The sequence below is a fragment of the Saccostrea cucullata genome, unplaced genomic scaffold, assembly GCF_032062105.1.
Source record: "Saccostrea cucullata isolate Sc308-1 unplaced genomic scaffold, CSIRO_AGI_Scuc_v1 ctg2946, whole genome shotgun sequence".
In the NCBI taxonomy this organism is placed as follows: domain Eukaryota; kingdom Metazoa; phylum Mollusca; class Bivalvia; order Ostreida; family Ostreidae; genus Saccostrea; species Saccostrea cuccullata.
In genome coordinates this window covers 23,200-36,028 of record NW_026934825.1, presented here as the reverse complement: position 1 = coordinate 36,028, position 12,829 = coordinate 23,200, and the positions used below count along the sequence as shown (strand labels likewise).

General features: G+C 32.1%; 1 protein-coding gene across 1 annotated transcript in view; it reads left to right on the top strand.

Annotated features, from left to right (window-relative positions):
* LOC134241413 (sushi, von Willebrand factor type A, EGF and pentraxin domain-containing protein 1-like) overlaps positions 1 to 12,829 on the top strand; it is a gene marked incomplete at its 5' end in the record, with an annotated part of 34,123 nt that overhangs the window by 8,680 nt on the left and 12,614 nt on the right. Inside the window, 6 exons of the mRNA XM_062723467.1 lie at positions 2,465 to 2,680; positions 2,957 to 3,074; positions 8,474 to 8,597; positions 8,784 to 8,930; positions 9,826 to 9,921; positions 11,956 to 12,156. Of these exons, the coding sequence (XP_062579451.1) occupies positions 2,465 to 2,680; positions 2,957 to 3,074; positions 8,474 to 8,597; positions 8,784 to 8,930; positions 9,826 to 9,921; positions 11,956 to 12,156 (902 nt within the window). The remainder of the gene's footprint in view (positions 1 to 2,464; positions 2,681 to 2,956; positions 3,075 to 8,473; positions 8,598 to 8,783; positions 8,931 to 9,825; positions 9,922 to 11,955; positions 12,157 to 12,829) is intronic.

The window sequence follows — 12,829 nt, the reverse complement described above, 5'->3', positions numbered from 1 at the left end:
AAGCGACATTAACATGCAGCGACAATGTTCACCGCGAGTGAAAAAATATTAGTACCTGTATTTTTAGGAAATGCATGGTCAATAGGATTTCAAGCATAAAACAAAAATTTGATCATTTTATTTGAAAACGGTAGGAAAAACATCCCTATAATGAGGAAATAAGTGGGCAGGGAGGGGGGGGGGGTTACCTGCAATGTTCTTTCTATATTAGTCGCAAGCTATAGTATATGGCTCTAAATCTCAAGCATTTTTTAATTTCGAATTTTCTGAATCAAATTCCAATACGTAAAATGTAAAAAAAACTTGCATTTATAGCTTTTACACGTTGAGCTTTTGTCATAAAAAATATATAGAGAAAAATTATACTTGTAAATTGTTTACAGTGTTTTGTAAGTCTTAAAATCCAGGTGTTTGAATAAATTTGATTTTTAAATGCATTTCACAATTTATTAGCAAGCAAAACAAGGCGAGTGCACAAGATTTAAATACCTAACAACCAACCAATATTAATAATGATAATTTAAAAAAAAAAAACCAAACATGCAGAAAAATACTTGTAATTAAATATAACTCGTTTTTAGTGATGAGGATTAATTTCCATCCTGAAAAGTATAGGCATATTTTCGCCCCGGCTTTGATTTGAAGTCAAGTTCCCCTGAGTTTCAAATAACGTGCGCACATGTATACAATCCCTCAAGTTACTCACTAAGCAATTTTTTATTCATGAGAACTTTCTTTCTGCAAGGCATAAATTTTACGATGATTTATTCTGATTGACTTTTAGCAGTTTAGTTACACTTCAAATATAATTTATTGCTTTCATTTGATATTGTATTTGATTAGTCCTAAGACATTACATATAATCACACCAGAATTCAGACTGAAATTTAATTATAAAACATGTACGAGGTTTACGTACAAAAGCATGCACTTTGTGTTAAATCTACTTTTAAATTTGCACAGACTTCAAGTCATTTGCAGAGAATTAAACGGGAAACAACGTGACGTTGCCTTTGTGACGTAACTGACGTCATAATCAAATGTGCACAAAACAACCGCTCGAATCGTCAAAATTGTGTACCAAAATTGATGACAAAAGCAAACCCGCGACCTACCTTAAGGTATGTCACTCGTCAGCTTTTTAGAAAAGTTTACGCGAAAACTTTTACTTCAAAACTACGTGTTAAAATTCAATTTTTATAACATATTTAAATTCAACAATGTAAATTTTTTAACATTCAACGAAAAAACTGCTCAAAAATCTACAAAGAAGCAATATTTATGAGGGACTATTTCTTTTGGTGGAAGGATATTTAGCAGAAAATTCTGCAAATCTGCACATTTATAAAATTTAATGTAATGGAAATTTAGCCTCACATAATTTTACTCGGAGAATATTTTCCGTTTTGATATTGCTAAAAATATTTAATATAGGTCTTAATTTATATTTTTAGACTAAGTTTTACACCTTCCCTCAACAAACTTTTCCAAAAAATGAAAAAAATATTAAAGAAGTCAAGATCAAATTTACACCATTTATTGCCTGAAAACCACATATTTTGACAAATATTTCAAAATTAACATCACTGACCCCACCTTTTTCTTTCATTAATTTAAACTACTCGATACTTGTGACTGATCAGCACTTAAGTCGTAAAAAGTTTGATATAAGAAATTTTTTTATTGCCTATTAAGTTTTTTAATACCCCAAATATGTTATTTTTAGTGCAAAAAGGTCACGCAATAATTTACGCGCATTAATTTGCAAGATTTGTTTAATGATAAATATTATTCAAACTATTTTACGTAAAATAAGATTATATTTATTGCCATGCTTACATCTAATAAGATATAATAAGGGTTAAAGTAATTCACCAAAGAAATGAAATTTAAGTGCAAAAAGGTCAAATTAAATGTACCGTAGATCAGTAGGATGCACACTGACCCCCTATTTTCTTTGCGATTTTGAGTTACACTTTATGAGTACTTATCCAAAATATACTTCTTAAAAAATCCTTGATTTAACAAATTTCAGGAGTGACATACCTTAAAGAAGTTAAGATTCATAAAATTTAATTTGCATAAGTTTAAAAATATATCTATACTGAAGAGAATATTCAGTTTCCAGCATCGTCAAGGTGATTTTTTAGTCAAAAACAAGGATTATATTTAACATATGTATAATATGGGTAATAATAATAAAAAAAAGTACTATTAGTAGGTTAATCTCCTACTTATTGGGAAAATCCAAATTTTTCTCCCATACTTTCATATACATTCATGTCCTATGGACATTTTTTTTTATAGTTTAATTATATTACTTTTCCCCCTTCTTCAATCAATCAGTGCAGAATAGCAAACTTATTCATTTGATATTTACATGTACATTCATGAAAGTTTTCAAATTGAAAGACAATAAGGAATTTTTTTATTACAATGACTGAATTTTATATATCATTTTCAGTGGCATCATACAAGTGAAGAACAACACAATTATCTTTACAAATGCAACAAACATTCATACTGTAAATACAGTTGCCTTTGGATATCCAATCAGGTTGGATGATGGTGCTTGGCATTTTATTGTGGTGTCTTGGAAGCAGAATGGTGAAACCCTGGTCCATGTAGACAATATACTAATTTCTAATGACAACTCTGTATCAGGGTCACTTCCCAATATGTTAGTATTAATATGAATTAATAAACAAGTTCTCCCTATTTCTGATGGTTTATATTTTACTTTCCTGAGGGAAAAAATAAACATTGCCAAAAATTGTAATTAATTTTTATTGGTAAATTTTATTTTTATATTTTAAAAATTAATTACCCTTATCATACTTAGCCTATAAACATTAATTTTGTACATTTAAAAAAAAGTAAGCATATGATTTGTCCAATTTTGTTGCAATAATATGATGTCCCATCACAGTTATGAACATTGTATTGATTGTTTTAGGTTAGATGTAGAAGTTGGGAAGAAATTTGGAGGAAGACTATCACAAGTAAAGATCTGGTCCAATAGTTTAAATAGAAATGATATGTTCCAACTCTTTAACAACAAGGATTTCCAGCCTGTTCTTCTAATACCTTCTTCAAACTTTCTGTATTTTCTTTTAATGTTTCACTGAATTCCTTCATTTTGTCATCTAAGATTTGAGAAACAACGTTTTTCACAATGTTTTCAACAGCCTTTTCGAGATCTTTTTTCGTGATAATATCAGATTTCAAACGTCTGATCTCATCCATTAAGGACTTGTTTGTCTCCTTATTCTGGGGACTCGATTCTGATTTAGAACTTAGTCTAGTTGATCTCTCAGACATTGTCACAGAATTTTCAAGAATACGATTGACACAATACACTAAGATCAAAAGTCTATTAATAGTAACACAACAACACAGACCCGTAAGCGCTACTCACGAGAACTCAGGTTGAAGACAAAATCCGTAATAATCCGTTCTTCACACTTTTTCAAAACTCTTTTTTTAATTCTCCTGGATCAGATGCTGATGGACAACTTATATTTTGTCTATATATGTTGAATAAATATGAAATTCTGCACCTTTTCGACCCACGACAGCGGAGCTGAGCTCTATGCGTCTTTCACTACCGGCGCCATTTTTAAACCCCTAGATAGATAGATTAAGTGAGAAAGTTAAAGACCTAGAGGCAGACTTGAATGACACAAAACAACTCGCTCGGGAGGCATATCTGACCGCTAATCGTAATGAACAATATTCGAGGAAAAATACTTTTAAGATCAATGGTGTTCCTCAGGAAGAAAAAGAGGATGTCGAAGAAGTGGTTCAGAATGTGCTACTTAATGGGTGCGGGGTTGGAATTCAGGAGAAGGACATCATAGCAATTCACAGAATTCCGGGAAAAGCAGACGGACCAAGGCCAATCCTGGTGAAATTAAAGAACAACGTAGCAAAAGCGAATATAATGCGCAAGAGGTCAGATATTAAAAAAGAATACAGATGGGAAGATCTGGCTGACAGACGATGTGACGAGACTGAATGGGATCCTCATAAACCGATTAAAAGACCACCCAAAAATAGACAATGCGTGGTACTTTAATGGAAGTGTTTATGGACTGGTGAACGATAAACGAATGAAGTTTGACTTGTTGGACAATCTTGATGAAAAAATCAAATAGTGTAAAGTGTTATTTAGACAACCCGGAATTTTAATTTCCATCCATGTGATTATTCCGGAACTTTGAGGTCCATTGACGTCGAAGTTTTTGCTATTACTTTATAATAATAAATTCCGGTTGTGACTTTTTTGCCTGTACGCGAATATGGCCCATTGACAATTTTCGAGCTAGCCAATTTTTGAACTGTTTGAATGCTTTTTACAAACTTTTTCCTGTTCTGCTACTTCTTTCCTTTCTACTCTATCTTTCTCTTTACAACTCAATTCTGTGTTTATTCAAGATTCGTACAGAAGCTCCAGGTTCCGTCAGAGGTAAATTTCTTAATTATCCATCATGTCTTTGAAAATATTATCAGCTAATTGTCAAGGATTGGGGGATATCAGCAAACGAAGAGATGTTTTTAATTATCTTAGAGGAATGAATTATAATATTTACTGCCTTCAGGACACTCATTTTACAACTGAAATAGAAAATGAAATCAGAAGCATGTGGGGTTTTGACTGTTACTTTAGTTCTTTTTCATCAAATGCAAGAGGTATAGCAATTCTATTCAATAATAATTTTGAGGTTAAAATGTCTAAGGAAAAAGGAGACGTGGATGGTAATTTTCTTCTTTTAGATTTTACTGCTGATGAAAAAAGGTTTCTCTTATGTTGTATATATGGACCAAACAATGATAACCCTGATTTTTATGAAAGATTACATGAGTACATTAATGATTTTAATTGTGAAAATGTTATATTATGTGGTGACTTTAACCTTGTTTTAAATCCTGAATTAGACTACTATAATTATAAACATATAAATAACCCTAATGCAAGACAGAGGGTTATAGAGCTTATGGAAGATAACAACTTAGTTGATATTTATAGACAAAATAATCCAGATGCTTTGAGATATACTTGGAGAAAAAAAAGTCCCATTAAGCAAAGTAGATTAGATTTTTTTCTTGTATCGGAGAACTTACTGTCAAGTGTTACAACAAGTTCTATAGAACCTAGCTATAGGTCCGACCACTCGATTATTACTTTATGTTTAAAGTTCAATGATTTTAAGAAAGGCAAAGGATTATGGAAATTTAATAATTCTCTTTTATATGATGAAGAATTTTTAAACTCAATTAAGGGGGTGATACAAAGGGTTAAAGAGCAGTATGCAGTTCCAGTATACAATATAGATAACTTGCAATCTATTGAAGATGAAAATATTGCATTTTTAGTCAATGACCAGTTATTTTTAGAAACACTTCTTATGGAAATTAGAGGGAAATGTATTTCATATTCGTCTTTTAAAAAAAAATCCAGAATTTTTAAAGAAGAAAAACTTATAAAAGAAATAAGTTCCCTGGAGGAATTGGCACAGGGGTCTACAAGCAATAATGAAACTCTTGAAGAAAAAAAGAAAGAGTTGGAAGATATTAGAAAAGAAAAAATGGCTGGTGTATATATAAGGTCAAGGGCAAGATGGATAGAAGAAGGGGAGAAACCGACAAAATATTTCTGTAATCTCGAGTCAAGAAATTTCATAAGTAAAATTATTCCAAAAATTAAATTAGAAAATGGAGAGACAGTTTATAATCAGTCAGATATCTTAAAAACAACCAAACAATATTATGAAAATTTATATAGAAATGTAGATGATGTCATTGAAAATGTTAACCTTCAGGAGGAAATGAATTTTTCAGATATTGAAAAGCTTTCCAATGAAGAGTCAAGGTCATTAGAAGGTCAAATTACAATGAAGGAGGCAGGGGAAACACTTTTTAGGATGAAATCAAATAAATCACCTGGCTCAGATGGCTTTACCTCAGAATTTTTTAAGGTCTTTTGGAAATTTATAGGCGTTTTTGTTGTCCGATCAATTAATTATGCATATGATCATGATATCTTAAGTGTAACTCAGAGACATGGAATCATTACCTGCTTACCGAAGGGTGACAAACCTAAACATGTGTTAAAAAATTGGAGACCTATCTCTCTTTTAAACACAGTTTATAAAATTGCATCTGGTTCAATAGCAAATAGAATTAGAAGGTTTCTAGATAAAATTATACATCCTGATCAAACAGGCTTTATACAGGGCAGGCATATAGCTGAAAACATTAGACTAATCTATGACATTATGCAATACACAGAAGAAGAAAAAATACCAGGTCTTCTTCTTCTTGTTGACTTTGAAAAAGCATTTGATTCTGTCTCTTGGGCTTTTATTCAAAAATCACTTAAATTCTTTAATTTTGGAAAGTCTATGAGGAAATGGGTCAGTTTATTTTATTCAAACATTACATCAGCAGTAAATCAGGGAGGAAATTTATCTGAAACATTCTCTTTGCATCGAGGGTGTCGACAGGGAGACCCACTATCCCCATACTTATTCTTGATATGTGCTGAAATCCTTGCTATTAAGATAAGAAATAACAAAGACATCAAAGGTATATATTTTATTGATGGGGAAAAGAAAATCTCGATGCTCGCTGATGACACTTCTCTTATATTAGATGGCAGTGAGAAATCTTTACAATCAAGTTTAGGTACCCTTAGAGATTTTGCAAAAATGTCCGGCTTACATATAAATTACGATAAAACACAAGTAATATGGATAGGTAGCAAAAAAGGTAGTGATGAGGTTTTATGTAAAAATCAATCTCTTGAGTGGGGAAAGAAAAACTTTAGGTTACTTGGTATTGAATTTGATATAGATTTGCAGAAGATACTTTCGAGGAATCTCAGTTCAAAGTTAGAAAACATAAAGAAAATGATAAGACATTGGAAACATAGGAATCTCACACCACTAGGACGATTAACAGTTTTGAAAACACTTTTATTGCCAACATTGAATCATATTTTTGCCTCCCTTCCAAATCCCACTGATTTATATATAAAAGATTTAGAAAACACCTTTTATTCTTTTGTAATGGGGAGTAATGCTTTTAGACTAAAAAAAGGAGTTTGTATTAAAGATCTTAAAGATGGCGGTTTCAAGATGATTAGTATTAAAGAGTTTATTATGTCTCTGAAACTTGTATGGATGAAAAATGTCATACTGCAAGGTAAATATTCATATCTAACTTTAGATTTAAAAAAAACAGTTTTTTGTGGAGAAGAATACATTCTCAAGAAAATTAAAGATGTAAAAAATATGTTTTGGAAAAATGTTTTAGAAGCCTGGCTATTTTTTTCTAAAAAATTACCAGAACCAGAAGCAAGTGCCTCTATGGAACCACTATTTTTTAATAAAAATATACTGATTGGCAAGAAAACAATTTTTTATAAGAAATGGTTTGAAAATAATGTATTTTTCGTAAATGATCTCTTAAGAGAGGACGGTTCCTTTATGGACATTAATATGTTTAAATTGAAATATGGAATCCATACAAACTTTCTTGAGTACAATGGACTTATAGCTGCTATCAGAGAATGGATGAAAACCAAAAATATAATTTCTATGCCAACTGTGTATATGCCATATATTACACAAAAAACATTCCGTTTATTAAATGCGAAGAAATCAAGAAATTTATATGAAATTTTGAAAAGCAATGATATCAAGCCTTTAGGTCAGACTAGCTGGAATAGAATTTTTAACTTGAATGATAGTGAATGGGAAAAAGTTTTTTCATTTCCTTTTAAGCTCACAAAAGATACAAAACTTCAGTGGTTTCAGTTCCGCATTAATCATAAAATATTAGCAACAAATTCCTTTTTACATAAAATTAAGAAAATAGATTCATACAAGTGTTCTTTTTGTGAAACTGAGACAGAAACTATTGAACACATCTTCTGGGAATGTGAAGTAGTACAAGACTTATTGAATAGTTTTGATAGTTATTGTTTTAGAAAGATTCATATTAATGTTGTATATTTGAAAAAAGAATTCATATTGGGATCTTTTGCAAAATTAGACAAAATAAAATATCTCATTGCTCTTCAGATTAAATATTTTATCTACAGAATGAGATGTAGTGGTAAATACCTCTCCTTGAATGGACTGATATCCTCCATCAAATATATGTATGAAATAAACAAGTATATTGCATATAAAAACAATAATCAGTTGACTTTTGACGAAGCCTGGAAACCCTGGAAGAATCTGTTTTTGTAATTTTTTTCTTACTATCCCTTCTCGCCCTCCTCTCTCTCTTGCTCTACTCTCTCTCTCTCTCTCTTCTCTCTCTCTCTCTCTCTCTCTCTCTCTCTATAAAAAATTTACAGAAAATGTATATTTGTATTGTATAAGTATGTATTAGAATCTGTAAATAAATAAAAAAAAAAAAAAAAAAAAAAAAAAAAAAAAAAAAAAAAAAAAAGGATTTCCAGCCTGCAGGATCTACTGTAGTTCATGGATGGTACAACTATAAAATGAGCAAAGGAGTTTTGAAGAAGTTTCCTTCGAGAATTAAAGATGATCAAGTCTGTGATATTCCTGCTTGCTCAAAGTCGGGTTAGTTTTTAGACATATAAGCACCTAAATATATTTACTTATGATTTCACAAATTTTAATGTAGAAAGCCAGACCTACTTTTTTATTTAATTAGTAAAAATTTACATTCAGGTTTGATCATTATTGGCGTATTGCAGAATATTTAAAATTCATGAGCCCTCTTAAGAAGTAAGGAATTCTTTGCAGATAAACTAAAACCTAAAAGAAAGAGCTGTGCTGCTGACGTTTTTGTGTACTCCAGTAACGGATTCATTTTTTATCAACTTCCATCTTTTATTTCCATGTTTGATGATTTCAATGAAAGCTTGTCTTCTTTGTCCTCATATCCAAAAGGTTTGCTATGCAATTTTTAATCGGTTTTTAATCGTTTAATCAATGCATTCAAAACTAAAGCAGTCTTCGATATTTTCCCCATGTTTCACAAATCAAGGATACAGTTATTAGAGATGCACTATATTTCTTTACCTCTGGGACATAAGAATTGAGACTACATTATTTGATATGTGCAAGGAAACATGATTGCTCTTTCTTACTATAATATGGGTCTATTGATTAATTCCGCAGTGAGGCTAAGTTGATCAGAGGTTGATGAATAAGATGTTCTGGATCCATTTTTATTTCACCTGAGCTTAAAGCACCAGTGATCTTTTCTGATCACCCGTTGTCCGTACGCGTCATCCGTACGTCCTTCCGTCTGTCCGTCCGTCTGTAAACTTTTTCACATTTTCAACTTCTTCTAAAGAACCACTAGGCCAAATCTAACCAACCTTGGTTCAGAGCATCAGGTGAAAGGGAAGTTTAATTATCCATCGAAGGGGCAACCCCTGTTAAAAGGGGGAAATAATCAAGAAAGGGCAAAAATGGATGGAATCATTAAAAATCTTCTTCTCAAGACTCACTGGGCAAGAAAAGCGGAAATTTATTTGGAAGCATCCTTGTGTAGTGTAGATTCTGAATTATTCAAATCATGAAGGCGGGCCACATAAGTGATCTACGCTTTATATTGATATATATATATATATATATATATATATATATATATATAAAATCTTCAAAAATCTTCTCAAGAATCATCGGGCCTGAAAATTCGAAAATCGTGACCCCGGGGGGTAGAGCGGTGCCACAAAAGTTGTTACATGGGGTAAGACTGCAGAAGAACAGCATTGCCAAACTTACTGAGGTGAGCGCTTTGGCCCATGGGCCTCTTTTTTAGTTTTGCGTGTTTCAGACAACATTTACACTTGGGGTGCATACAACTTATTCTTTTTGGCAACTGATGAAAATGGAAATACAGCCATGTGCCATAGCAAGCTGTATGTGAAATGTAAGTGTGCAACATATGTGTAATTTTGAAATACTTCAAGTTGGTTTTATTTATAGGTATGATGAAGTTATTTTGAAGGATTTTAAATAATTTTTAACCAGTTAAAACACATTGCTAGATAACGATAATAGACGCATTTCACATTCCTAAGAGTTATCTCCCGTTGTCGGCGTAACGCTCATTTTTCCCTCTTTGTCCTTTGTAAGGTACCTGTTAATGTTTTTAAAATTCAAACGTTCTATGACAATTTTGATATGTACCTGTATTGCCAGAGTATGGGGCAACATGAAAAACATAATGAGCATATTCATATAGATTTTATTTCTAGGATACTGACCCATAAAGTTGGTAAGGTTACAGAGGGAAAACAGCGTCTTACGCCGGTTGACCCCGGATTGACCCCACAAAGGGGAATAACTTTTGTAAATGTGAAAGTCGTCTATAGTGAAATGAACCAAATTCAAACGACTGATTACATGTAAGGAGACTGTCATTTTGCACATTAAAAGTTTTTGAAGAGTTATCTGCCCTTGATGAAAAGAAGAACATTTTTGATTTCTCAAAATTGCTGCGGTAAATAATTCATTTTATTTCATAGTTAAATAAAGAGAGAGTTTAATATGCATATTTTTACCAAGAGATTTGTTAGAAATTCAAATTAATTTACTTTTTAGAATTCATAAAAACATGTGTTGCCCATAGACTTCAATGTGAAATTCAAGGTGAAATTAATTGGACAATAATTAACATTTTGTAAATTCCTTTGGTGGAGCATTTTTATTTGATATCATCTTCAAAATGCTACCATGATTAAAAAATTCGGACCATTCATTTATTAGTTACAAAATATGGTCGTTCTACATTGAATACCTTAAGTTGACTGGTCATTTTAAATATCAATTAGTTAATCATGAGTAACTGAGCGAGTTCTGAAGCCAGAATTATTATATTATATATACGTATATTAAACAAATTTATTTTGCCCTTTTCATGGCAGAATATTAGAAAAAACTAAATATAATAATGAGAAATGTCCGTTTAAATTAAGGACATAAGTAGAAAAGACTTATGATCCGAATAAACTTGAAAATCTAAATATTGATAGAAATTAATAAAAAAAAGCATAAAAAGCTGTCCCTTTGTAGTATTTTAGAATGTTATTCCATGTACAGTAAAACATGCTTGCAACTAAGTGCTTGTGATGGGCTATTTTGCCTCATCTTAAACGTAAAGTGTTATATCCAATATCTTCACAAGATTTTTAATAAACCCACTGGGAGTGACAGTCACTTCGCTATAAGCGTCAATTCGTTATATTCTTCTTCGCTATATGTATGTTTTTCTGTATTCAAGGAAAAAATGAATTCAAGGGAGGTAAGAATTCCTTGTGTAATAGTAAACTATTCTAGTCATATCAATTGCAGCTTTAGTCTAATCTGAAAATTCTGGTCTAAAATTGTCTTTTGGTCGATACAATGACCTTATCAGCAAACGCAACTTAAAATCGAGTTCAGTTATGACGGATGTTTTTCATACTAATTGTTTGTCAATTATTTACACACTGAATTGTCTACGTTTTCCCCGATCATGACAGGGGCACATGGCAGGTGTGACTGGTCAGCAGGGGTTAAAGACTCCTCCATAGAATCTGATTTCATCAGGCACGTAGCATCGTTTTTGAAAGTGGGATGGGGGGGGGGGGCAACCAGAGAAAACATTTTTTTTTACTTACCTGTAAAAGTTGACAAGCAAATTAAAAAAAAATTTTAAAAAATAAAAAATAAAACTAAATTGTTCAAACTAGAGACATTTTCAATAGTAATGGTTATGCTGGAGAAAAAGTGCCCCCCCCCCCCCCCCCTGTTGCTACGTCCCTGTCCATCTCTGATGATTTAGAGATTCGTGTTTGCTCTGCTTGTTTAAATGAACTTTTGAGCTTGAATACTGTTCGGAACCTTCATGTTTTTTTTCTGGTTGCTGAAAAACTTTAAACTACAAATAATTGTTTTAAAAAAATCACATTGCATATTTCAGATAATCCTGACTGTCCTTCACCACGAACGTATTCACCTACATCAATTAAATATTGCTCTTCAAGTAAAGACATATGTAAATTTGAATGCCCTGGTAATCAACAACAATCTCCACCGGCTCCAAGATACAAGATGTGCTCTGAGCTTGGTGTATATAATCCACTCAACCCAAGACAGAAGTTTTTAGTGCCATCTTGTGCAAGTAAGGCCACGGGAATGTCAGATATTTCCAAATTTCTTGTAAAGTACATGAAAATAAAATGGTCATTCTTTTTTAAAATGTCATTATGCACCGCTTCAAATGAAATATGTATTATTTAGAGAACGAGACGTGTTCTGTATCTACCTGTCGAGTTCTCTAAATAATTTGTGACACGATCAATCAAAAATAGCTCCGCCCACTTTATAACTTTGCAGCATCCAAACTTCCGCCAGAGTTCTGTAGATGAGGCCCCGATGGGGAGTACGCATCCGCAGTATATATATTTCCACGGAAAGCGTAAAATTCGGTCAGATTAGTTTTGACAATTTAACAGGGTAGACGTAATCGAGTGATAGTCAGTCTTAATTGATAAGGTGGAGGATTTAACCGTCATTGGTGTGATCTATTGTAGATGGAGATTTCTCATAATTTATTTCACTGAGGGGTCTTAAAATCCCGGTTTAACTAGATTAACAAAAACAGGATTTACAAAAAATTCTTCGATGGACTTTGGTGTCACGGATTTTTATTTTGAAATTGAATTGCGACATTAAGAGACGTGTGGCTGTCTCAGCGAGAAGGATTTTAATAAAATAAAAACGCGGAAAAAATGAACTTGAATGATTTAGCACGAGGAGAGTGGATGTTTTCCGTTATTGCATATTTTCCGTTT